Source organism: Eretmochelys imbricata, chromosome 7 (genome assembly GCF_965152235.1).
Source record: "Eretmochelys imbricata isolate rEreImb1 chromosome 7, rEreImb1.hap1, whole genome shotgun sequence".
NCBI lineage: Eukaryota > Metazoa > Chordata > Testudines > Cheloniidae > Eretmochelys > Eretmochelys imbricata.
This window is the reverse complement of record NC_135578.1, coordinates 19,580,492-19,606,445: the sequence shown is the minus strand read 5'-3', so window position 1 is coordinate 19,606,445 and position 25,954 is coordinate 19,580,492. Positions and strand designations below refer to the sequence as shown.

The 25,954-nt window shown below is 39.8% G+C and overlaps 1 protein-coding gene across 1 annotated transcript; it reads right to left on the bottom strand.

The window, feature by feature from the left end:
• Nucleotides 1-736: 736 nt before the first annotated feature.
• RBSN (rabenosyn, RAB effector) lies at nucleotides 737-25,537 on the bottom strand. Its single transcript, XM_077821224.1, has 12 exons — nucleotides 25,422-25,537; nucleotides 22,910-23,225; nucleotides 16,851-16,994; nucleotides 15,340-15,440; nucleotides 14,533-14,578; nucleotides 14,258-14,419; nucleotides 12,808-13,049; nucleotides 11,716-11,786; nucleotides 8,925-9,011; nucleotides 6,563-6,665; nucleotides 5,820-5,924; nucleotides 737-4,284 (listed from the first exon to the last, which is right to left on the bottom strand). Exons 2-12 carry the CDS (start codon nucleotides 23,070-23,072, stop codon nucleotides 3,136-3,138), a joined length of 2,373 nt encoding a protein of 790 aa, XP_077677350.1. The 5' UTR covers nucleotides 23,073-23,225; nucleotides 25,422-25,537; the 3' UTR covers nucleotides 737-3,135.
• Nucleotides 25,538-25,954: the final 417 nt, after the last annotated feature.

The window sequence follows — 25,954 nt, the reverse complement described above, 5'->3', positions numbered from 1 at the left end:
CCCAGGGTGAAACTAATGATATTTACTTACTAAAGTAAGTAGCCTTAGGATGGATTTTCAAACTTTAGTCAAGCAGGGTAGGTGGGGGAGGTGTATCTTAACCTTGTTCAGCCCGATCCCACCAGATACAATTCCCATGTCAATTGACAGCTAAGATGTGGCATCTTTAAGAAAGAGGTACTCACTAGCTCTTGGTAGTACCCTATATGTTAACAAACAAGTCTGATTTTTTTTTTTAAATGGGTCAAAGCTGGGCTCTGGTATTGGCAGCAACAGTGTTACAAGAAATGAAATGCAGAACACTTTTAAAAGATTAAACCTATTCCCTAAACAGTCTCCTACTTCAAACTAAAAGATTGAGCTATGTAGACTCAACCAATCCGTTTTCACCAAACTTGTATCAACACCCAGGTCCTGCTGAATGTTGCTAGATGACAGCATACACCACAAGCAGTAACTTTTGGTTTGAATGTGCTGTGAAGTGGAAGAATCACTCCACATAAAATTAAAGTTTTGACTACTCAGGACATGTGAGGAAAGGGAGGAGGGATAACTGTGTAGCTGCACATCTTAATTTAAAGCAGTTTGATATGTCCCCAAAAGAAAATTACTGTAATGGCACTATATTGACGTTCCCCTGCTATTGCACACTTAACGTTGGCCCCTATCCGATCCTATTGGGATCCAGACCCACATTTAAAAGCATTTTCCATCTACTGCACACACACACACCAAATTAAACATGTTATTTTATTTCTTTACAAATTTTCAGTATAGAGTAGTGCATGCAAGTTTATTAACAAATGCTAGTTATTTGACAATAGGATGTCTTCGTTTTGCTTTATAGTGTAATCTCCACAGCAGTCCATATACAGATAAGGTTTTCACTTTGGAGATCACCTTTACTGTTAAGAGTTCTAGTCTATCACATTTAACATTGATTGAGCTCGTGAGGTACACTAGCATCTTACCTGCTTGTAAAAATACATTGTTACATGTACAATACATATACTTTAGTGTATTAGACTGTAAAACACAAACAATGCAGGATATTTGCAACAAAGGAACGCGCTTTCTCCCCTTACCTCCCAATGTAAAAAACTGAAGCCACGGAACCATTTTTTATTCTTAAATTGAGAGCAAAATAAATTTTGGATTGCAGCCGAGGAGCCAGTTCTGGTTTGGTACAGGAAACAATTTTGCCTTAAATGAATAACTGCTAAATTGTTATGCTTTTAAAATGTAAACAATTCCATGCCTTGACTAATCTCAAAGCTACAGGGACATGCATCTAACCTGCTTTAATTAATCTGGTGCTAGCACCACTTGTGCATTTTTCAAGACATGCCATGAAACACCTCCCCACAATCAGTTACTATTTAAAGTCAGTAAAGGAAATTTTATATATTTAGGGAAAGGTATGCATTACTCTGTGCTTTTACTCAGACTGAAACGAAGCTTAAAGAGCCTACTTTTGACTTTCAGGCAGTAACGTTACTTATGCCTGTTGAGATTTTAAAAAGGCATACATAACTTATTTAGGCAAAACTACAAACATTGTTCTGTCACATAAGAGTTTGCATTTTCATATTCAGTGATCAATAAAATTTGCATGCTAGTGTTAGCATGGTCTGTTTTAACCATTTGCTCTATTTCATCTAAAATTATACACACACAGTTAGGCCAAAACTTTCAAACACATGTTCCTAAAGCTAAGCACCTAAACCTAGATTTAGAAAACAAGAGTGGCTTAATTTTTTAGAGATGCAGGCACGTGCATCTTCCATCGAAGCAAATTCTGGTACCCAAATCAAGATTTAGGTGACCAACTTTGGGCACTCACACTTCAAAAGTGATGACCTTCATTCATGTGGATCCTAACAAAGGCTCACACCTGGCGCTTAAAACACATCCAACCTTATTTTACGTAAGGCAATCAAGTTTGATTCACTGATGTAGATTCACACTCTTTTAAAGGAAGTGAATCAAGTAGTAAACTGAAGCACTGAAGGGCATTATACAGCCACAAACTTTGTCCTTCAACTTTTTCACAAAATTTCAGTTTAGTGGCTTTTCCATTGCAAACAAGATTTCTGTTCCCTAAGTGCTATGTAAACAGGGTTCCAGTCTCACAAAATACACACATGATCATTCTGTCACCCAGAGTTTACAAAGGAATGTGCAGGTTCCAAAAAAGGAATTCGAAATTGGATGGTTTTCCCTAATGTTTTATTTTGCAGTGGTACTGCGCTTTCTTCCTGGAAAGAGGGAGTTAGATGTTTATTTTTATAAAAACTATTCACCTCTGAACACAGCTCAGACCCCTCTACTTTTATTCTGCAATTTATGGCCAGTGCAATGGCAGCAGCTTAAAAAAAAAAAAAATGGGAAAATGAAATGGCAGTATAGAAGGCTTTTATATTTAAAAAAAATTCTCAAATACACCACCTATGAGATCAGTTATCAAATTTGTTTTTAAATCCCTAAAAATCCCTTTAGATATTTGCATTGCACAAATTGATCTGTAGCTTTTATATTCTGCAGCTCAAAGAATCATAGCAGCCTGCTTTTTAACAGCACTTTCTTGTAGCACAATAAGGCAGTTGAACTAGCTGTAACAACTTGCACGGTGTCATTTCCACGGGAAACATCTGATGCACAAAAATTTTAGAAAATAATGTTGGTCACTTATTAATGGAAGTCCAGTTTTAAAGGCTGACCTATAATATTGCAACAAAACCAAAGGAAGAAGGAAAGATGGCAGACTGATGTCTGCACTGTCAGATATTTTTGAATCATCTATTTCCCTATTAGCACTTTCCCATTTTGCCCAGAAATAAGCATGTGATGATAATCAACAATTTAAAAAAATGTTGTGACAAAGTTCATCATATTTAAAGTTTGTATTATTAAACATGTTTGAGAATAGTATAATAGTATTAGAATATTCAGTTTTATTCTCCCAATCCAAATAGTAGTGGAAAGACCTAAATGAAAGTGCACAGCACAAAATTCAAGATTCTTCTCATCCTTCCCTCTTGTAACCTGTGCTCCTTATTTTTAAATTCAGTCTGCTTCATCCTCCAGCATTAACAGTGGACTATAAAGTTATTTTTATGTGGTCATATTATTGCTTCAGCAATTGGATTTCTCTTTCTGCTTTGCTAATGTGCGCTTCAGTTCCTTTAAGTTCTCTGTCAGTACCTCCACCTCATCCATCCGTCCGCTATGTTTGGCATCAAAAATATAAGCCTTGATATTATCAATCTGTTGGAGAAGGAGTTCTTCTTCTATAATGTCCTCTCCTGAGATTTCATTATCATCAACTTCAAAAGGATTGGTAGAAGTCAACCCTTCAAATGGATTACCAGAACTCTGAGCATTCACAGACTTTTGAAATGGATTTCCATTATCTTCAAAGGGATTTGTAGCACAAACAGTTGCCCCATTTGTTTGCTGATCTTCCTCATCATCTTCAAATGGATTATATTCTTTTGTATCACTGTGCAGGGCTTTGGTGGGCAAAGAAACCACCTGAGAACTGTCACCAGCCAATGTGTTAGCAGGGTCTTCTTCTACTGGACTAGTATCTGCCTCATCTTCAAAAGGGTTTAGGAACACTGTCTGATTTTGGTCGGTCTCTCTGATGTATTGTGGGGCATCTCTGGGTTTGGTTGGGAAGACTGAGTTCTCTTTAGTTACCTGTTTCTGGACAGCATCTGGAGACGGAGTTTTAGAACTTAGGCTGCTTTTGATCTGAGTGGTATCTAAGTCCAAAGCATGTGCTATCTGGTTCAGGTTTTCTTTTCCAGATTCATGCTGGTGCTGCTTCACTTCTCTGAAGTCTAGAGAACGTGTCCTTGAGTGTTGAGACATTGCTTTGTGTTGTTCCCTTTCCCACTCCTTCTCACGAAGGACCTGAAGCTGCTCCCTCTGCATCTCTTCCTCCTCTGCCTGCCTTTTAGAAAGCTCAATAGCTTTCAGAGTTTGCTGCTGATCATATTCATCTTGAAGCTGTCGCAGGTTCTCTTGCAACATACGGACCTCATCTAACCGATTAGCTGCCTTTGCTTGCTTAATAAAAGATGTAATATTGTCAATCTGCTGAAGAAGTGGGTCAGCTATTTCCCTTTGGCGAGGTAAGCTAGACGTAGGTAACCAACCTTCAGATTTCTTTACTGTGCCTCTTTTTGTATAAGGTACCTCACCATTGGGTGCAGCTGTGGATCTGGAAGCCAAATCTTTCTGCTTTTCCTCCAGTCTTCTCTGTGTTTCAAGTGTTGCCTAGCAGAGACAAGATTTAAAAGGAGACCTATGAACTTAAACTCCCATTTTTGCCTGAAATTTCTGTGCCTATATGGTTCCAACACCTGAGATTATTGTAACTGAAAAGTGTTAGTCACTTTTTGAGTTATTTTGTGCAGTTGACAGCATTTGTATCAGGTCAGTTTCCCCTTTGCTGAAAAAACTCAAACATCAAAGGACCAAGAAAACCCTATTTTAAAAAATTCAGTGTGCACTATTTGAAGGTTGTTCCATCAAAAATGAAATATTTTTTAAAGTAATTTTAAAAAGTTGACAGTGTCCATTTCAGAACTGGGCAATATGCACAAGTCTCTCAAAAAGGGAGGATTACTGCACTACTTTGTTCTGTGACTCATTATTTAGATTATAGGAGCAATGTAACAGATTTTTACCCATTTCTACTACAATTGGAGGAATATACAGGGCTCAAATAAGATATTAATGTTAAGAGGCTTGTCTTGGTGTCACCCCTTGTGTTCTGTGTTGATCAAACAAGACAAAACTCAGAGCCACAATTTAAAATCTACACTCAGTAATTTCCACCCAAAAACTAAGATCAGGTTGCTACAGACCTTCTGACCTGCAGTTATGCCTGGGGCAGTATTTGTATTATGCAGAATATACTGTTCCTCAAACAGTAACAGCCTGTTAGTAGTGGGGGTTAAAATACCTTTTCCCATCCTAGTATTTGCAATGAGTTCAGAAGGCCAATTACATGGAGATACTTCTGGATCATACAATGATGTGCCCATCCAAACTCACAAAATGAGCACATCCCAGAGAGAAGCAATTATCACACTTCAGAAGATGCTGGAGTTCCTAACAATAACTAGATGTTTTTTTCCTTGAGTTGATTAGGAGTTTCACAAATCAACTCAAATCCCACCACAGCTGCCTACATAAATCCTCTCCTGCTCTACACTAGTAGTAGTGTTTATATATAAAGTATATAACTGTCATCCTCTTCACTGAAGGCTGTGTGCACTTACTGAAAAACGTGCCTGATGAGACTGCAAAGAGCAATCCTAATTTGATTTGGGTATTAAACTGACCACGCCTGTCTCTAACAGATGCTCTTGTAATGGAATATCACACAATATTAATTTAAAGGAGTCATAAATATAATGAAACCTACAGAAATCATATACATTAAATCTTAGACCAGAGGGCAAATGTGTTCTCCCTCAGGGAAATGCACTGAATTGAAGAAAAAGATTCTCATTCCTCTCTCTACTCCTACCCCAAGACATACGCAGCCCGCTCTTTGCTACTGACTCCTTTCCCCTCACAAGACATGCCCTTTCTCCCTCCAGGGAATACCAAAACCTCATTCCACAGGGATCCATAGAGAAATGGGCCAGTTCCTGAAAGGCTAAATGAGACACAAAGTCCAGTGCTGCGAACAGTTACTCACATACACTGAGGCACAATGGAGTACTAAATGAGTAACTAATACAGGTGTGTGACTGCAGGAATAGGTCCTAACACAGCTAAAGCTAGATCCACATCGTCACCTGTTTTTCCATGTGCAGTTTTCTATCAATCTCCTGTTTTCTTTTCTCTTTCAGTTCTTCATACTTGTCTTTGGTTGGCAGGGACATCAGACCCAACAATTTTTCCTAGAGAAGAGTATAAATAGTAAAATACTACTGATAAACTGCAGGTTTTTAGCCTACTCAAAAACAGAAACTCTATTTAAAGAGTAAGGTGATCTAGTGCAGTGTTTCTCAACTTTTCTATATCACAAACCAATGCTCAACAGAAAAAAGTTTCCCTGCAGCAACTTAATGCTCAGGAAAATAATGAAAGCACATCTTGGTACGAATATACACTATTCTGAAATAATCGGTCTCTGGAGCACACATTTTAGTCTAATATCTCCTCAGAATTAATGAAAGTCTGAAAAGTTTAGCTTACAAAATAAAAAAAAAAATGAGTTTTCTATATATTGGTACTTAAAATATTAATAAGCAAAAATTGGTGAAACTATATGTGTAAAGTATGCTGTCATTTCAAGAAGAGCATTTAAACATGTTGCACAAGTGTACAGTATTAGGTTTCCAACACAAGTTATCTTCATGCCAAGGGAAAGCCTTAAGAGGCTCATTAGGTCAGACTGCAGGATATTCACCATTTAAATAGCCTGAAAAGTTATTCTTCTCCAATACGTAATTTAAGTCTAGTCATGGTTCCAATTTTTGCTTATGAAGAGAAAGCAGCAGAAGAATCACATATGTGCAACTCATGCTTTGTTTACCTGTACAAAAAGGGTAGCTGAGTATCTAATCATTCTCTGAAGTTGTAGAGTTTTGGGATGAGGTTGAGGCTCTTCATTCAAGCCTAGACTCAAAATCTTCTTACTGAATCAGAATACGCATACAGTGAATAAGTACAAAAATAAGGGCCAGGAGTAAGAAAAATTCAAAATAAGATCCAGGTGTTAGAGACACACTGTCAACCTACATTCAGACAGAAGCATGATTTTTCTTAATATATTAGTACTAGGGCTGTCAAGCAGTTAAAAAAATTAATTGCACTGTTAAACAATAATAGAATAGCACTTATTTAAATATTTTAGGATGTTTTCCACATTTTCAAATTTCACAGTACTCACTTCATATTTATTTTTTATTACAAATATTTGTGCCATAAAAAACAAAAAAATTGTATTTTTAAATTCACCTCATACAAGAACTGTAGTACAATCTCTTTATCATGAAAGTTGAACTTACAAATGTAGAATTATGTACCAAAAAAACTGCATCGAAAAATAAAACAATGTAAAACTTTAGAGCCTACAAGTCCACTCAGTCCTACTTCTTGTTCAGTCACTCAGACAAACAAGTTTGCCTACATTTGTAGGAGATAATGCTACATGCTTCTTGTTTACAGTGTCACCTGAAAGTGAGAACAGGTGTTCGCATGGCACTGTTGCAGCTGGCGTCGCAAGATATTTACAGGCCAGATGTGCTAAAGATTCATATGTCCCTTCATACTTCAACCACCATTCTAGAGGACATGCATCCATGCTAATGAGGCGTTCTGCTCGATAATGATCCAAAGCAGTGCAGACCGACACACGTTCACTTTCATCATCTGAGTCAGATGCCACCAGCAGAAGGTTGATTTTCTTTTTTGGTGGTTTGGGTTCTGTAGTTTCCCCATCAAAGTATTTCTCTTTTAAGACTTCTGAAAGCATGCTCCACACCTCATCCCTCTCAGATTTTTGAAGGCACTTCAGATTCGTAAACCTTGGGTCAAGTGCTGTGGCTATCTTTAGAAATCTCACATTGGTACCTTCTTTGCGTTTTGTCAAATCTGCAGTGAAAGTGTTCTTAAAGCAAACAACATGTGCTGGGTCATCTGAGACTGCTATAACATGAAATATACAGCAGAATGGAGGTAAAACAGCAGGAGACATACTATTCTCCCCCCAGGAGTTCAGTCACAAATTTAATTAACAAATTATTTTTTTAACATGTGTCATCAGCATGGAAGCATGTCCTCTGGAATGGTGGCCAAAGCATGAAGGGGCATACAAATGTTTAGTATATCTGGCACGTAAATACCTTGCAATGCTGGCTACAAAAGTGCCATACGATCGCCTGTTCTCACTTTCAGGTGACGTTGCATATACAAAGCCAGCAGCATTATCTCCCGTAAATGTAAACAAACTTGTGCGTCTTAGTGATTGGCTGAACAAGAAGTAGGACTGAGTGAAACTTGTAGGCTCTAAAGTTTTACATTGTTTTGTTTTTGAGTGCAGTCACGTAACAAAAAAAAAAAAATCTACGTTTGTAAGTTGCACTTTCACGGTAAAGAGATTGCATTACGGTATTGTATGATCTGAATTGAAAAGTACTATTTCTTTTGTTTATCATTTTTACAGTGCAAATATTTGTAATAAAAATAATATTAAGTGAGCACTGTACACTTTGTATTCTGTGTTGTAACTGAAATCAATATATTTGAAAATGTAGAAAAACAAAAAAATATTTAATAAATTTCAGTTGGTATTCTAATGTTTAACAGGGTGATTAAAATTGCAATAAAAAATGAATCATGATTAAAAAAAGTTTAGTTAGTCGCATGAGTTAACTGTGATTAATCGACAGCCCTAATTACTTCAACTAATACCCTAAGATTACTGAAAAAGTTTACAGAAAAATATTGTTCAATTGGTTAATTCGTGCCTTTGGCAGCACTTTATGTATAGTCACTTTCACTATAGTTAATCTCCCACGTGAGTGGAGCTCACACAGTAAGAGGGGAAACAAATATTCTTACAAATATATAGCAAGTGAGCCTGTAAAACTACAAAATATGGATAGGGAGGACAAGAATACTATTTAAACTTGTTTTTAAAACTGAAAATGAAGCTGAATGTGTCCCTTTAAGTAGACAGAGGTGCTGTGCGCATAGCAGATTCATGACCTAGCATGATTGGTTTTTTGGTTTGTTTTTTCATATTCTCACAAACTCTATTAGAAGAGGTGATTTTTCTTTTTCTATGTTTGATTAAATTAAGTACAGTACATTTCAATTTCAAACATTGTGTCTCTAGTTTAACCCATCCACTAAATAGTTATAGAAATCTCTCTCAACAGTTTGTTCCTTACCTTAAAGCATCTATTAATTCATACACTTTCTGCACCTCCACCCTCAGATCATTAGCATGTTCAAGATTGTAGGTCATCTCCCCAGCACTAGGAAAAAAGAAAGAAAACACATCCTCATTTACACTAAGTTATGTCTTCCAAGCAATCTATACAATAGTAAGAATTAACAGGAGGCCTTTTAATATTACTTATCTCTTCTGTCAGATAAAAGGACTACTGCAGCTAATAAGATTTCAGGGTGAATGTTCTATGTTAAACTCATAAGTGAAAAATTTCTTATTTGCAAAAATGAAGACAATGGTTAATTTGTGAATACTAATGTTTCACAGAAGAGGTTTACTGTATGATTTTATGAACTCATGTATAGTACCTATATTTTAATACAGGCAGAAGAAAAACTGCTGTATCTTTATGTGTAATGTCTTCTGAATTTATCGTGTGTGTGTGTGTGTGTGTGTGTACGTACATACATATGTACAGTTAATGGCATATTTGTTTATTTTGTTAAACTAAAGTAAAACAGTGATACCAAAGCTATCCTCTCCTTGAGTTGGTCAGAAATCAGGACAATTATCAATCAGCATGAAGAAACAATAAACATCAACAGTAGTTTCCTAGCATTTTGCTTTTTATATTTATTGAACAAAATATAACCAGTAAGGATTTGTAAGAAGGAAGGGTCCCCCCACCCATTTTCATATCTTACACATTATGCAAAAAAAAAAAAAAAAAAAAAGAAAAAAAGAAAGTGACTATACTAGTCTGAATTAATTTTATATCAAATGATCCAACATAACACAAATCTCAGACATTTCAAACAAGCATCTGAAAACCCACCAGAATCAAGGAAAGGATGAGTCCTGTCAATTCTGAGATATACTTTAGTAATTCAGGACATTTACATTTAGCTTCAGCGATTGAGCTGCGTACTTAACATTTTGGTGTAATGAAGTCTCAAACAACATACTACCCATTTTCTTCCCTGTAGACCTTGTATTAAAAAAGCAAATAGCTTTTTGGAAAGATGCATGCAAATGCTAACATGCCTTTTTTAATAACTGAATCTCAAAATAACTGGCATTGCAACACATTTGACACTTCATTTAGTGATGGACATAGTACTACAGACTGTACTGTGGTATCATATCTCACTTCACTAATCCACAACCCTAAAAAATTTAGTCTCGCACCAATTTTCTGTACAGATGTAATAGAAAAGTGTGGTAGTGAGATCTCATTACTGAAACTCATTTTTTAAAATTAGACTTAAACGTTTAGCTTGTATTATTAGTATAAATAATTAAATTTGTATCACTCTGTTTAGAAAGGGCCTACAATATTTTGGGTGCTACGGCCATATAATTTAATAATAAAGCATAACTATACTTGCCAAAATAAACAAACTGAGCACACACAGGGATGTGGTAGCCTTGATTTGTCAGACAGTTTGTGAATTTATTCACTAATTTGCAAAAATTCTAGGATCCGAAATGAGTCTCCCAGTCATTAGCACAAGTTAGTGAGGTCTTACCCTATACTTTACATTTAATATGTGCCACCAGAGAATACAAATATAGCCTTGTGAGGAGTCTAAGCATGACAACAGACACACAAAATAAGTCAATCTGAATGAGAGAATATGTCCCAAGAGGAGCTCCTGGAAGTACCTATTAGTATGATAAATTAATTCATTTGGCTTTTGGAATTTTATAGTAGTAAGTAGGGAGAGGGTATTATAATCATCACACTTTATAGTTCTATACAGCCTTCCTCCTGAGGATAACCAATGCTCTTCACAAAGATAAAGACAACAGAGTCAAAAAGATGACTTTCCATCTAGAAGCACTGTATCTGGGAGCAAAACCCTGACATGCTCACCCAGTTATCTGCACTAATGATCCTCTAAAGTCTTCAGAACAGCTCAAGATAACATACTGCACCAGATAACGTGAGTTCAAATCATTGAAAGGGGAACCCTACTTAATACCCCACTTTGCCCCTTCACTGGAATGGTCTCCCTGAATCCATTTGCCATGGAGCTTTTTTCTCCTCCTTCAGGACCCAACTTAAAATGTTTGGTTTTAGCTCAATTTCCAATGCTGATCCAATGCTTTGTATATAAAAAATGCACTGTCATTCCCTGAAGCCTTTGTTACTCAATGAAATAACTCATGTCCTAATACTGATCATACACTGTGCAGACCTCCTCTTACACAATAGAGAACCTCTTCCTTTGCCACAGCTAGCCTAAAGTCAAAGCCCTTTGGAATAGCATCTATTGTACTTGTCTGTAAAGTATTATGCAGACTTCTCAGATGAAATTCTGACCACTGACTTAAATAGGGCCAGAATTTCACTCATACTGCATAATAAACATTCACTGATTCAAACCCTCTACCTAACACCCTCCCCTCATTTTCACAAACATGTAACATCACTGGTACATCACACCGATGTACAAAGTATCTCTCCAGGCCACCTAGATGAGATATTTACATTTAGCTTCAGACATTTTAGACTGTAATCTGAAATCTCACCAGAATTAAGCTAAAGATGAAACCTGTCAACTCTAACATATGCTTTAATAATTTAGGTCATTCACATTTACTAGCTTAGCTTCAGCCACTGAGCTGTGTCTAATATTTGGCTATAATGAAATCTCAGTGTCTAATATTTGGCTGTCCTCAAATCTCAATAGAGAATAGGTTGCCAGTTTTAATTACTGTAGACTTTGTATTAAAAACAGATTTTTAGGGGGAAAAACACATGCAAGAAAATCACACAGGCTTACTTTAATGATTCTGCCATCTTTATGTATTCCGGAGCCTTCTGGTCAACCTTCTCCATGCAAAGCCGGAGTTTCTTGTTTAATCAATCAATAAAATCAAGAGATTAAAATGCAGCTCTCCAGTATTAGCTATACACATACTCTCCTCACATAAAAAAAAACAGACATTTGTATGGCATAAACCTTTCATCTGGGGCATGTGCATGTGAGAGTTTAGTGCTGATGAATGCTCTCAAATTGACTACCTGGGACAATGAGGTCCTCTATTTATCCACACAACAAACGCAGCATGCGCAGTAGCACAGCAAGCTTCCCTACACTGCCCCACCACTGAACCAAGTTCAGAGACCATTTCTAGGGCTGACGGTGTATATCTGTCATCATGACTTCTTCAGTCCTTGGCCTCTCTGCTGAGATTGCTGACAAGAGGACCAATTAGCGCTAACTATGATGTTCTGATATGTGATATTGACATCTAGCCACTACGAACGGAACTAAAACCCGTCAATCCATTTCAGAGACATCACCAAAGAGCCATCAGATTATGACTTTTAGTCACTAATGACTTGGACTGTATTTGAACCCATAACCTAGAACCAAAAGGCTCTTGTCATAGCCTATTACTAATTTCCTGAGCCATCCTGTTCACCTGCCCTCCAGCCCCCATACAAGAAACAGTTAAAAGCAAAAGGCATAGATTCTGTACAATCCATTAATGTAGTGCAGACACACAAATACGCACATACACATTTCTTTTAAAATGCATTTTATGAGCAACCCAGCTGAGGAAGACCAGAATTTGGGGGTCACCTCAAAACTACTGTCTCTAGATGATTAGAAATAAAACAGGTCACAAAGTGAGATGCTTCTTCATCAGGCTAGGGAGAAGGAACCAATTATTACACAGCCCTACGTACATTTAGATCCCAGCGAGTGGACAGATAACACCATCCTGTATTCCATTCTCCTAGAGTGGTGAACAATGAATGGTCCACGGATAAGGGAAGTCAGATGAGGGAGAATAAGGCAGGAACCACCTATAGTTCTATGCCATCTCCCACACCCACCCTGAGTAGGTAATAGGTTTTATTTTACCTCATAGAGTTTCACAATATCCGGTGTGTATTCTTTCTCATCAATCTGTTGCTCTCTTTTGAGTAGGGTGTCTTTACAGTGCCTACAGCAGCGGATTCTGTCATCGTCCTTCTCATCCAGAACTGAGCTCACACTGCTTACACTGCTAATGCTGCCACGGCGGGAGCTATGGATACTGTTAGGTGAGGAGTTTGGACTAGTATGAGAGGCCAGGGCCTCTTTGCTGGCACTGGTGAGTTTGCCTGAAAACCACACACACAAACAAATGATTCTGTAATACCCAGAAGGCCAGGGGTTCTCAAACTGGGGGTCATGACCCCTCAGGGAGTCACGAGGTTATTATGTGGGGGGTCACAAGCTGTCAGCCTCCACCCCACACCGTGCTTCACCTCCAGCATTTATAACAGCATTAAATATTAAAAAAAAAGTTTTTAATGTATAAGGGGGGGGTTGCACTCAGAGGCTTGCTGTGTGAAAGGGGTCACCAGTACAAGTTTGAGAACCACTGCAGAAGGGAATGAATATTTCCAGTTTCTCATTGGAACCAAATTGACACACATGTTCTACACATGTCGGAGAGGAAACCACCTTGCTAGGGAGGAGGAACTAGCTATTGGGACATCCTACATCCCTTTGTAAGTAAGCAGTTTATCAGATTAGCAAGCCGCTAATCAGATAGATGGGGACCTTATGTTGTAAGACTCTCATATCCAATAATAATTACCAAGATTATTTATATATTAATAATTAGCCAGAGTTATCACAGCTCCTCTCTGGAACTATAGGACGGGCCTGAAGACACAGAGGAGAATTAAATTAAAATGACTGTATGATCAAGACCAATGTTAATCAAGTGATTTTGTGAACTAATCCACATTTAACTCATAAAAGGTAGGATAGTATTTTTGTCACAGTAGTGTCAGTGGGTTCATTACAGACTTGATAGCTGACCACCGCAGAGCACTATCCACCTGTCTTCTTCCCACTGCTCTCTTAAATAGTCATTAGTTCTAGCAGACCAGAATATAAGGGCTGCAGCAACAATTTGTCTTGTTTAGTCAAAGCTACCAGGTGCTACAGCTGCTAGGAGAAGACATGGTGTAGCTGTCAGAGCACATCACTAGGAACCAAGAGATCTGGATTCTAGTTCTGTTTACCTGGGTCTAATACTTATCTAGCCTGCAGTAAGGCTTAATTCATTAATGTTTATAAAGCACTTTGAGCTCCTTGGAAAGATGCTACAGAAAATGAAAAATTACAATATTAAAGAAATTCAACTGCACCACACTGGGAAATCTTGGGAACTGGGAATACCAAATGGAGAATCATAGATAGGAACCTTTGATGAAAACAGACATAAGCAGCTCAGATGGAAAAAGCTGAACCCCTTTAGTTGGTGTTCTCAAAGAGAGGACGACAGGAGTAACTCACATCTGCCCACTGTACTCACTCGCCAACGGAAGGCTGACAAGCTCCATACACTTCTTGCACATGATAGACCCACAAAGGCGGCAGTGATGACGTCTGTTCCGAATGCTGAACTTATTGCCACAGTCTGGGCAGAACGGTACATCCTGATCATTGACCCAAGGCACAACAGACTTCTCTATAGCTGTTCATGGGGAAACGGACACAAAAACACTCCACCTTAGAACCACCATGAAATCCATTTATCAGCTGGTGTGAAACATCAGGAAAGTTAGTTTGATGTAAGCGTGTACCAACCTCTTATTTTAGCTGACTCTGTATTTGTTCTGTCAAATGACGTAAGCTGGCAAAGGACACACAGAGGAGTTAATCAGGTCAACTGCATGCTTCTCATAAGACAATATTTACACACCTCAAGAATGGCATTTTTAACAGCTTGGACTGCTCAGTCTTGACAGCATTCTCTTATGTACTAAAAAGGTAATCCGTCCTTTACAGCAACCTCCCTGTACTTTCCCCACTATTTCTACAGCAACACTGGTGTAAACAGCACATGACACATGTAAGCCAGGTGCCTGACCTGAGGACTCACACTAACTTTGATGAATACAACAGATTGCTCTTGTATATTCTTCCTACAGCACCCATCATCACTGTACCTATGAAAAGATACAAGTAAACTAGAGCTACGAGACAGGGTCCATAACAGAATATGAATAATAAAAGATCTGCTTCATATTTTTGCACCAAACAGTATGAGGGAGGAGCTTAGCACTGCAAAACTAGAAGAAAATAGTAAAGGGATGGCACTTAGGCCATTGAGAAGAAGAAGTTCTTAAAAGTATAATGGACAACATGGAATAGGGGCATTAACTCAAATTGAAAATGGAGCTCTTAGTACAGGACCAGGCCAAGCACAGGACACACAAGAAAATGAGAGCCAAAAAGGAGAATGTATGGGAGACAAAATATTTATGATTAAACCTTCAACATTTCTGAAACAATTTGGGCATTACACAAATTGTGCACATTACAGATTCAAACAAGGTTTTACATCAGGTCTTCTATACATTCACAAGAATAAACGAGAAGTAACAAATTTACCTTCTCTAACCTGATTATTAATTTATTGACTTCAACAACATAATGATCAATTCTAGCTGCTCGGTGTTTCTTGAAATCAGAAAGATGACTCCTCATGGCACCTGGTCAGAAAAGACAGATTAAGAAAGTCCCCAGATTCAGTCACATAACCTTGTAAATGTCAGTTTAAAAGAAACGTTAATCTCTTTTCACTGTTTGCTACTCAGGTTCAAATGGAACTTTAAAGACAGATTGGAATCCTGTTTTTTAACAGCACTGCTTTGAATAGAATTGTAGATTAAACCTCTTATCTGCAAACTGGCTTTAGTGATAAACGGAGCACTCTACTTCTACCACTAAAATTACTAGCATTACTTTAAAGACAGCAAAAGCAACAAAAAAACCTCTTGCTATTACTCTCTTGATCCCTCAATTACCAGTGAACAACAGCTTACTAAATGTAAGAGTTACTTCCTTTTCATTTGCTGACTACCACTGGAATTGGGAATAAAGCTGTCAAACAGATATTAAAAATGTATGCAACTGCAATTCCTCTTTCAGATTTCTAACTTCCCTTTTTTAATCTTCAAGGATTTTAAAATCTGACTGCCAAATACGTAAGAAAAATCAAAACTGCATAATCACTTCAAGAAAAGTGCAATTCAACACAGCTCAAGATGTTTCTTCTGGTTCATATTATATTCTCAGATATGCGGACAAATCATGAAGTAATTACTTTTTTCCTGTAACACTGTTGATGGAGCAAGAAATCAATGCTGAGGTTACACTACAAATATTTGTTCATAAATATAAAACAGCATCTGTCGCTTCACCTCCTCATACTAGTGCAAGCCAATCATCACATACAAAATATGGGTCTCTCTGAAGACAAAAATTCCTTATGCCTTGCTGCTGAAAGAGTAAAACATTCAAAGCCTAACTGAACAGTACAATACACCATGAAGCTCACCAAACTTAGGCTCTGGCAGACCAAAGGGACTGAGTTCCAGAGGTGTAGGTCTGCCATCAGTCCTGTGGGATTTCATCCCACGACCCAACAGCAAAAATGCCCCATAAAACAGTAAGCATAACAACAGGATACAGCATAAGAGGCAGTCTCCAATAATGATATTAGAAGTAGTTCGAGGTCCAAACAAGATACCCTTGAACTTTAAATAAGTCTTTGATATGGACCTGAGCTTTACCAAGCAGGCCTGTCTCTAACAGTGCCAGGCCCCCGGACCTCCCCCACAAACTCAAACCCAAGCAATACAGAAACATTGAGAAAATCTGAACCTGAATCCATACTTAGTAGCTCAGGGACAAAGTAACACATCTATTTTCTAAAATGTTACTCAAGAGCCTGAGTACAGTTTCATAAAACAATACACAAGGCATCAGCTGTCTACGCAGTGGACCAAATTCTATGTAGACTTACAATCTGTGCAACTCCATTGAAATCAATTGGATTGTACTGAGTGTAAATTAACAGAAAACCTGTCCTACTACACATGGCTTTCCTGTTTTCTTACCCAGTTCTTGGGGCTCCCACATGTATGGATCTACTCCACCATAACTGAAAGACTCGTATCGCTCCTGAGCTCCAGTATCAGTTCGGTCATCTCCATCTCGTTTCAATAGCTTCTTCTTTGCTTTTTTGGCCTTTTGGACTAGATCTGAAAAACAGATCGAACACTAAGCAATCAGTCCCTGAACATTTGTCATTTGAAGCCACTATAAACTTCATCTGCTCATTTAGCATAATTCAATTTCCTTTAAAACAATAATAGTTTTCCTCCTTCATAAAAATAAGCTGTCCTGGTGTACAGAACCAGAAAGCATCCCCATACTTATGTCAGACAGCGGTGAGGCTGGACATAAGGAGATGCTTAGCATTCACAGCTCCTGTTGATAAACTGGAGTTACAGGTGCTCAGCACTAGCATCAGTGTTTGATGACAGAAAATTATGCAAAGAAATTAATCTAAATAGTGAACTGTTGACTAAAACATCATTGCAGGGGTCCAATCCTGTAAGTGGTGCACACCTTGCAAGTGTTGAGCACCTCTCAATTCCCAGTAATTTCTCTGGAAGATGAGGTTACTCAGCACTTCACAGGATTGAACTTCAAGGGAGAGAACCCTGTCCAAAGTCAACTTACTAACCCAACCCTAAGGAAAGCTACAAAATAATGATCAGCAAATGCCTTATTATCTTCATTAAACATTATAAAGGCAGCTACTTGAACATACCACTATCTTTAGTGCAGTACCTTTGTTTTCGAATATTCTGCTTATAAATGGCATTGCTTTGCAGTACTTAGTTACATTCTTTGTAAATTCACACAAAAAACCCACAAGTAAAAAGATGACATTTAGCAATATTGTAATAGTGAACACATTTTAAATATTAATGAATTCTACCAGACTACTTCACATGAGATGAATATTACTGAGAGGGGGGCATGGTCTAGTGCAGAGGTGGGCAAACTCCAGCCTGAGGGATCGTCCTACCCTGCCCAGCCTCTGAGCCCCCAGCCCCGCCCCTGCTGTCCCCCCTCCTCTGCAGCCTCATCTTGCAGCGCTGCCAGCACTCTGGCCCGCCGCTCCTGTCAGGCAGTGCAGCTGGCTCCAGCATGGTAAGGGGGCGGGGAGGTTGGATGATGGGAGTCAGGGGACAGGGAGCAGTTGGATGGGGAGGAGGTTGCAGGAGGGCAGTCAGGGGACAGGGAGCGGGGGAGTTGGATAGGGGGTGGGGTCCCGGGGGGGCAGTTAGAGGCAGGGGTGTGGATGGGGTCATGGCAGTCAGGGGTCAAGGAGCAGGGGGGGTTGGATGGGTCAGAGGTTCTGAGGGGGGTGGTTAGGGAGCGAGGGCCAGGCTGTCTGGGGAGGCACAACCTTCTCTACCCAGCCCTCCATACAGTTGTGCAACCCCAATGTGGCCCTCAGGCCAAAAAGTTTGCCCTCCCCTGGTCCACTGGACCAAGCAAAGGACTGGGAGTCTGAAATTCCTGAGTCTTCATCTGTATTGCCACTCTTGCCCCTGAGATATTGGCCAAGGCATTTTAGTATTCTGTTTCGGCTTCCCCCTCTGTAGAGATATGGGAATACTTAGCTACTGACACATGGGGATGTTATGAGAATTAATCAGCTGAATGCAAAGAGCTCTGAAGTTGAAAAGCACTGTAAGTACTATGATAATATTGGTCAAATTCTCTTATTTGGCTCAACCTGGTGTGAATATTAATGTGCCAGTTAAACCATCTTCCCAATTACCAGCAGCTCACAGGAATACAGTGTACCCTGACAAAGACTTATTTTTCAAGCAATCTGTGAAATTAAAACACTGGACAAAGTACTAGATATGAGAACACACAAGTCTGATTCATTTAGCAGCTATTAGAGTGTAGGTAAGCAGCCTATTATGTGGAAGTTACTGTTCACTGCAGTGAATTGCCTGCAGACCCTCCCACATATAGTATTTTAAACAGAACGAGTGTCACATTTATCCACCAGCTAGCAATAATTACATTTTGTCCTTCTAAAGCACCTTGCTTTCAAGGATCTCAAAGCACTTTATACAAATATTAAGACTCATAACAGCTGTGGGCTGAGGTCACAGGTATGATTAGCCCCATTTGACAGATGGTTAAATTGAGGCACAGAGGATTAGTTTCACATAGGTTCAGAGTCAGTTGCAGAGTTAGGAATACAGCCGAGACGTCCTGACACCCAAGACTTTCCTCTAGACATACTTCATTTCTAATATTACTGAAGTGTGTCACCAAATCTATCCCCTGGCTGTTGGCAATAACTAAGAGGGTGTGCCACAGACCGGGGGGCTGCTAGGGGTTTATACTGTTTTTAAGACAACTCTTGATAGACAGGAGCCAACCTGAACTTTCCAACCACTGCCTATGCTGTAGGAGGAGCTACAGTCACTAGTCCAACCAATTAAATAAGAAAACAATTACTATTAGCATATTACAGATGAGCATTAGTAGCAATCCTATAATTAAGGTTACGTTGATACTTTCACTTAAAATTAGGACTAAAATCCCTGTTTCACATTTTAATGATGAGACAGTCTCCAGTTTATCACAATTACTGTTCAAAAAACAAAACGAACTTTTCTAGAACATTTTCTGGATAGAATACTTGATAACTATACAGGTAAAGAGAAAACTAAGAAATTACAGTTTTGAATTTCAGCCTCCAGGGTTTTTTTGTTTTGTTTTTAGCAATTTTGGTTTTTGTTTTGTTTACAGGACACAGGGAGTAGCCCACAGCCACTCCAAACTACACACCATACATCTGCACTACCACATCCCAGAGACAGGCACTTTTGACGTTTAAAAAGTATACAAAATAAAAATTATTTCCCTTGATGAAGTCATCCAGAATAATTTAAGCATCAGCCAGAGCCAACGTGTGGCTAATATTAATGTTTATTAATTCTGTTTATAAAGACCTCTGAAACCCTCAGGTGAAAGGCTCTATAAGAAGTCCCAAGTTAATGGAGTAACTAGGGCTGGCTTAGACTTGCTGCGGCCTGGGGCTGAAGCCTGAGTCCCACCACACAGGGCAGAAGCTGAAGCCTCATGGCTTCAGCCTTGGGTGGCAAGGCTCAGGTTACAGGTCCCTTGCCTGGGCCTGAAGCTTTTGGGCTTTGACCCCCCGGCCCGGGGTGGTGGGGCTCAAGCTTTCCGCCTCCCTGCACCCCAAGCAATGGTGCTTGGGTGGGCTCAGGCCCACCTGGGTTCATGTAGTAATTTTTGTTGTAATAAGGGGGTCACAGTGCAATGAAGTTTGAGAACCCCTGCCTTAGTGAATCACAGCTCTTTATCAGGTCAGTACCACTAAAGTGGATATTAAATTATTTATATTACCAAAGCCTTAGGAACCCTAGTCATGGACTTGGACAACATCATGATAGGTGCTGTACAACCACATTAGCATCTTAGTCTTTGCTACTCTGATATCTTCATAGAGAGACAACCCAAATCTGCATATGCAAACAGTGAGGAGGGAAATCTGTGAAGATTATTTTGTTCAAGGAACTGGAGTCAAGGGGTTAGAATATGATAATTCAACACTGTTGGTTCCTGAATGCTTTTTGCTAGTATATATATTAAACAGTTTCAATATGATTGTAGACAGGGGCCTGAGTTAGCACCACCAGCAGCTCCTCAATGGCCACTATTTATTTCTTTGTCTGTGAAGGGAGGGAAACTTGGTTTCTCTTTGGCCAGATTTAACCTTCAGGTTATAGATTTAGTATCTTCACCACTGGCATAACTGATTTACACCACCCTACACAAACAGCCTTGATTTACACCAACTTACATAAATAGCCTTTGTTACACTTGTTTAACAAAGCCTTTGTTAAAGGCTTTCCAGTCTCTTGAGCTGTGAATTTCCAGTAAAGTCCTTGTTTAGAAGTATCTATTTACTATCAAGCTACTATCTGGCAGTTTCTAACAAATATTGTAGGATAGAAATCCGTCACACAAATAATATATAACAAGTGAAAAGTGAATAGTAACATTATAATGCACTTCAATAGTTGTCATACAGTATCTACTAAAGATAGAAAAGTTATGTGATTGCATGGTACTATCATCTGTCATAAAAAGTTTAACACGTATATTAATGCGTCATGGGATACATGCAAATTGGAAACCTGCTGTACTTTTCCTCATTGTTATCAGTTACCCAGCACATCTCAGTTAAAATTTACAGTCAAAAGGGCTACCTGAGGAGTAAGGTACTACTCGACACAAGTGAAGATATAATCTGGTTTAGAGATTTTTTCTTGTGGACCACTTCTCCTTTCAGTCATAATGGCATAGACCCATCTCCTCCATCCATTTCCTACTGTGCAAACCATCTCCCATCTCATTCCTGATCTCATAGATAAGGCAAAATTTTTCTCACAGAGGTCACGGAAGCCTGTGACTTCCTGAGACCTCCATGACTTCAGCCCGCGACAGCTGGGAGCTGCAGGGTCCCCCTGCCTCCCACGTCGGCTGGGAGCTGCGCGGTACCCTGGGGACTTTGAAGGTTGGACAAAAACAAGAAAAAGTATGGCTTCCTCATGACTATCAGAGACAAAAGGTTCTTTCACATCCACTTCATCTCCCCCCACAATAAAAACAAATAAAAAGTTTAAATTTAAAAAAACATAGTACATTAACATAGGCCCATGTAAAAAGCATATATAAATGATAGTCTTATCCATCCACATTTAGGACACTTTGAACTCAGCAAGAAATCACTTAGAAATATTTCTGATGTGTAGTTTGAATACTACTCCCCCACTTAATATAAAAGCAATTTTGTTGTTTTCTACGCTAGGGTGAGTTTTACTGGATATGGCTTGACATGAATAACTATGACAAAGTAGGCAGATAAAAACAACATCCTTAAAAATGCAAATTAAAGAAAAATCTGAAAAAGTGTGACTATTATATTTTCAATTAAAAGGACACTACTGAGATAGCAGAACCCAAAATTTAGGTGTTTTTGTTTAAAAGCAAAAAAACAGTTAGGAGAGCTAACAAAACCTAACACAAGTTCTCGTTTTCTTAAACCAATGAAAAGAATATTGTTCTTTTGGTTTAAATATTCCAGAGCGGTGCTTGCAATTCCAATACTACAGCATTGTGCTAGTGCACAAGAACCCCAAGAGCGAAACTGACTAGTCTAATTGTCCAAATTGAGTGAATGGCTAAAAGCAAATGAGCCGCTGAAGTGGTGAAAAGTAAATCAGATTTATAAAACTGAATTTTAATAATCTAACAGGGTCTAAGAGTAACAAAAGCTATGCTTTTAAATAAAAAAGATTGTTTGAATATATGGCTTTTAATCTGTGTCCTTTTAAGCGGCAGTGTCAATTATAGTTACAAATGATAAAAATTCAAAATTAAGGAAAAACAATTAAGCAACTTTCCAGAAAAACACTCAAAAGACTGTTTCTGCACATTTTACTCTACACATAAAATGAAAGTGTATATGAACAAAAAGCTACGAAAAATCTTTTATCATCACAAAAATGGAAAAGTATGATTATCTAAACAGAAAAGAAATCCAGTATAAATATACTCAAGGCACCCAACAATTAAGCGGTTTAATTGACAAGTTCAAGGCATCCACATTGTAGTCAGCTGACAAATCCAGTCAATTTTTGACATTATGCCCAGGGAAGTTACAAGGAAAACTGCTATTAATTCTAACACTATAAATCATCCATGTACTGACAACTTTCACAAAAGTGAAAAGCCAGCATTTTCTAACTTGGATGCATAAAATTAGGCATCTGAAAATCAAGCCACTTATTTAGGTGCCTAATGTTAGGCAAGCAAGGTAGAAAACATTTTTGAAGCTTTCTGTTGGAAACTGTACAGTAATTATTCTTTGGCCTAAATCCATTTACACATAAACCAACCCTACTCCTAACTCATTTTAATCAATATTTTAGTGAAGTGAAATTTATAGGTGAGACGCTTTTAGGAATCTGTAGTACAACTTAAACATTTTTCACTGTATGGAATTTTACAGAGCAGAAGTTAAAGCTGCTGTCATGACTCTTACTTCTGAGCTGTCCTTTGACATCTCTGTCCTCACTTGAGTGTTCTTCTTCATAGTGAGACTGAAGCTGATAGAAAGACTGCAGATCCTTCAGGCACAGTGGACACAGAAAACCCTCTCTCACTTCTACAGGGTCATCAAATGGAGGAGGGTAGCTTGATGCCATGGTGTTTTGTTCACTCGTGGGATACTGCTGTCCCCCAAGTCTTAGCAGCAGTGGAACAGCAATATGCTGTTTATTAGCATTATGTCTGATGAAGCAACTGAGCTAATGAAAAGAAAGTGCCATCGTCCCTTGTAGCTTGTGCAAAACAGCACTCTGAAAGAGATCCACAGAGCAGTTTTAAACAGGATGAACAGTTTTAACTCAGTAACTCTCTCTGATCTTTTAATACTGATGCTTTTAATAATCCAGTTACAGCCTAGAACACTGCTCCACAGAGGACTGAAGGGCTCTCAACCTTTCCAGACTATTGTACCCCTTTCAGGACTCTGATTTGTCCTGCATAACCTCAAGTTTCACCTTGCTTAAAAACTACTTGCTTACAAACTCAGACATAAAAATACAAAAGTGTCACAACACACTATTAATGAAAAATTGCTGACTTTCTCATGTTTACCATATAATTATAAAATAAATCAATTGGAATATAAATATTGTACGTACATTTCAATGTATAGTATATAGAGCAGTATGAACAAGTCATTGTCTATATGAAATTTTAGTTTGTACTGACTTCACTAATGCTTTTTATGTAGCTTGTTGTAAAACTAGGTAAATATCTAAATGAGTTGGTGTACCACCTGGAAGACCTCTGCGTACCCCCAGAGGTACATATACTTCTGGTTGAGAACCACTGGACTAAATCACTACTTCACCTCTTCATATCACATGGTGCACAGGACCCTCAAATATTTTGTGGGTGGAAAAAGTGCACCCTTCCTTCAGGCAATACTTTGGCGTAACACACAAGTTTCTCATAAGCTCCTTCACTTGGGAAGAAAACTTCTATGAAGAATGACAAGGAATGCTAAAGGAAATAAAATTGTGTGTCTGACCCAGAATGCTTGGAATACTGGAAGCATTCTGGTAAATATTTTTAGCAGTACCAAATGTGACAGAGGACAATTTCCTGGATACACTGTAATGAATTAAGTTAAACCTTAATTAAGTTTAATATCTTTGGGATCCATTGTATAAAAATGCAATTGTTTGTGTGTTGTTACTGTATGATTGTATGTAAATTTTCTAGGAGACTGACTAATGTAAACCTTGGGGAAATATTAGGAACTTCAAAGAACCGTTTGGGACAATGGAGGTGAAGTGGGTTTCCTAGGTGGTACTTGGGAGGCTGTTCAGCGTAGAAATACTCCCTGAGAAGGGACAGAGACATGCGTCTCCACCCAAAAGAGGTGTCAGCCAGGGGTTTGAAGCCTGAGTGTGGGGTGCTTTTGCTGGATCAATGAGGGGAAATACGGGTGCTGTTGCCCTGAACTGACGCCAAGCCAATGTACTAAACAGTTGAATAGGACAGTGAAGGATCTTTATTGCGGAGAAGAGTAGGTCAGGAAGGTAGGCACACCTAAAAGGGAGGCAGCCTGGTTGAGGGTCTGCTTCGAGGAAGGAGGTAGACCTGGTCCAACATGTGTTTGTAGTATAACTTCCTGACCTGCTCCACTGTATTCAAGAAAGGGCTTAATCTATTATTCTTTATCTGATTCTAACTCCTTCCTACTCTGTAATTTAGTTTCTGTTTATGTCCCTGCCTGTACATTACATTGCTTTGTCCCAGATATTGTTATGCCATTAGTTGGCTCCCAGCTGTTGGAATTCCTTCCTAATGCTCTCATCACCTCTTATCTCGAATATTCACATCTCGATACATGAGAAAGCTGCTTTAAAAACTATCATCTCACTTGTACATAACACTTTTCATTCCCAGAACAATGTACACATCCGAACTCCACAACACGCTTGACATGCAGCCACCTCTAGGGTGGCGCGGCCAACAGCGCAGAGCCACGCTGCCCCAGTTTGGGAAAGGAAGCGAGGAATGCCACACCCGACTGGGTGCGTGATGGGCATGTAAAGTGACCCGGCCGCGGCCCAAACCGGGACAGCCTGGCAGTCGTGAAACGCGCCGGGGCATCTCTGCCAGGAACAGGTGACCCGCCTGCGAGACCTGCAGCCCCCGCCCTGGGTTCAGCCCTGACTCCCCGGCACCGGGGCGCTCCCAGCCGTGCGCAGGCAGCAACGTCAGCACCCCACCCCCAGCTCACCCCACTGAAACGGGCGGGGGGGACGGGACACTACAATACTCTGGGGCCCGGCAGCCGTTACTCGGCCCCGCCCACTCCCGTGAGCGAGCGGGGAATCCCCCCGCCCTGCGGCGCAAGGCAGAGGCGCGCGCCCCAGCCGGGGTGCGGGCAGGGGCTCAGCCCCGCCTCACAGGGAGCCCAGCCCGGCGGACGGGAGCTAGGGGGAACTCGGAGCCCACCCCGGGGCGGGTCTCACCTCGGCTCCCAGGCGGCTCCCGGGCGCGAGAAGCCGTGGCCCAGCCGCGTCTGGCGGCGCTAGGGGCTCAGGCCCGGGATCCGGGCAGGACGAGCGCCGAGCCAGCGATGAGGGAGAGAGGCGGGTTCATCCGGGACAGCAGGGAGGGGCGGGGCCCGGCCGAGGCGCCGCTGCCGAGCGTCGAGTCATGGATCGAGTAGGAGGGGCTGCTGGGAGAGCGGGGAGGCTTGTAGCAGACCAGGGCCAGGGCTGGAAGGGATTGGGCGGGGAGGCCAGGGACTAGGGCAGGGTGTACCCTGGGCTAGAGCATGGGCAGGCTAGGGGCTGTGATCCCTGTGGAAGTGGCATTGTCAGAGCCCATCTCCAGCATTGCCAGCCCGAACAATCATGAGATTGAACAGTGGGGAAGGGCAGGGGTGGCTGGTTTCTGGTTTCCGAACCTTTAGGCTACACTCCTGTCACGTTTTCATGCTTTTCTCTGCAACCCTGAGGGCTGGGGACTTACTGTTCTCATTTAAATGAGAGCTGAGATT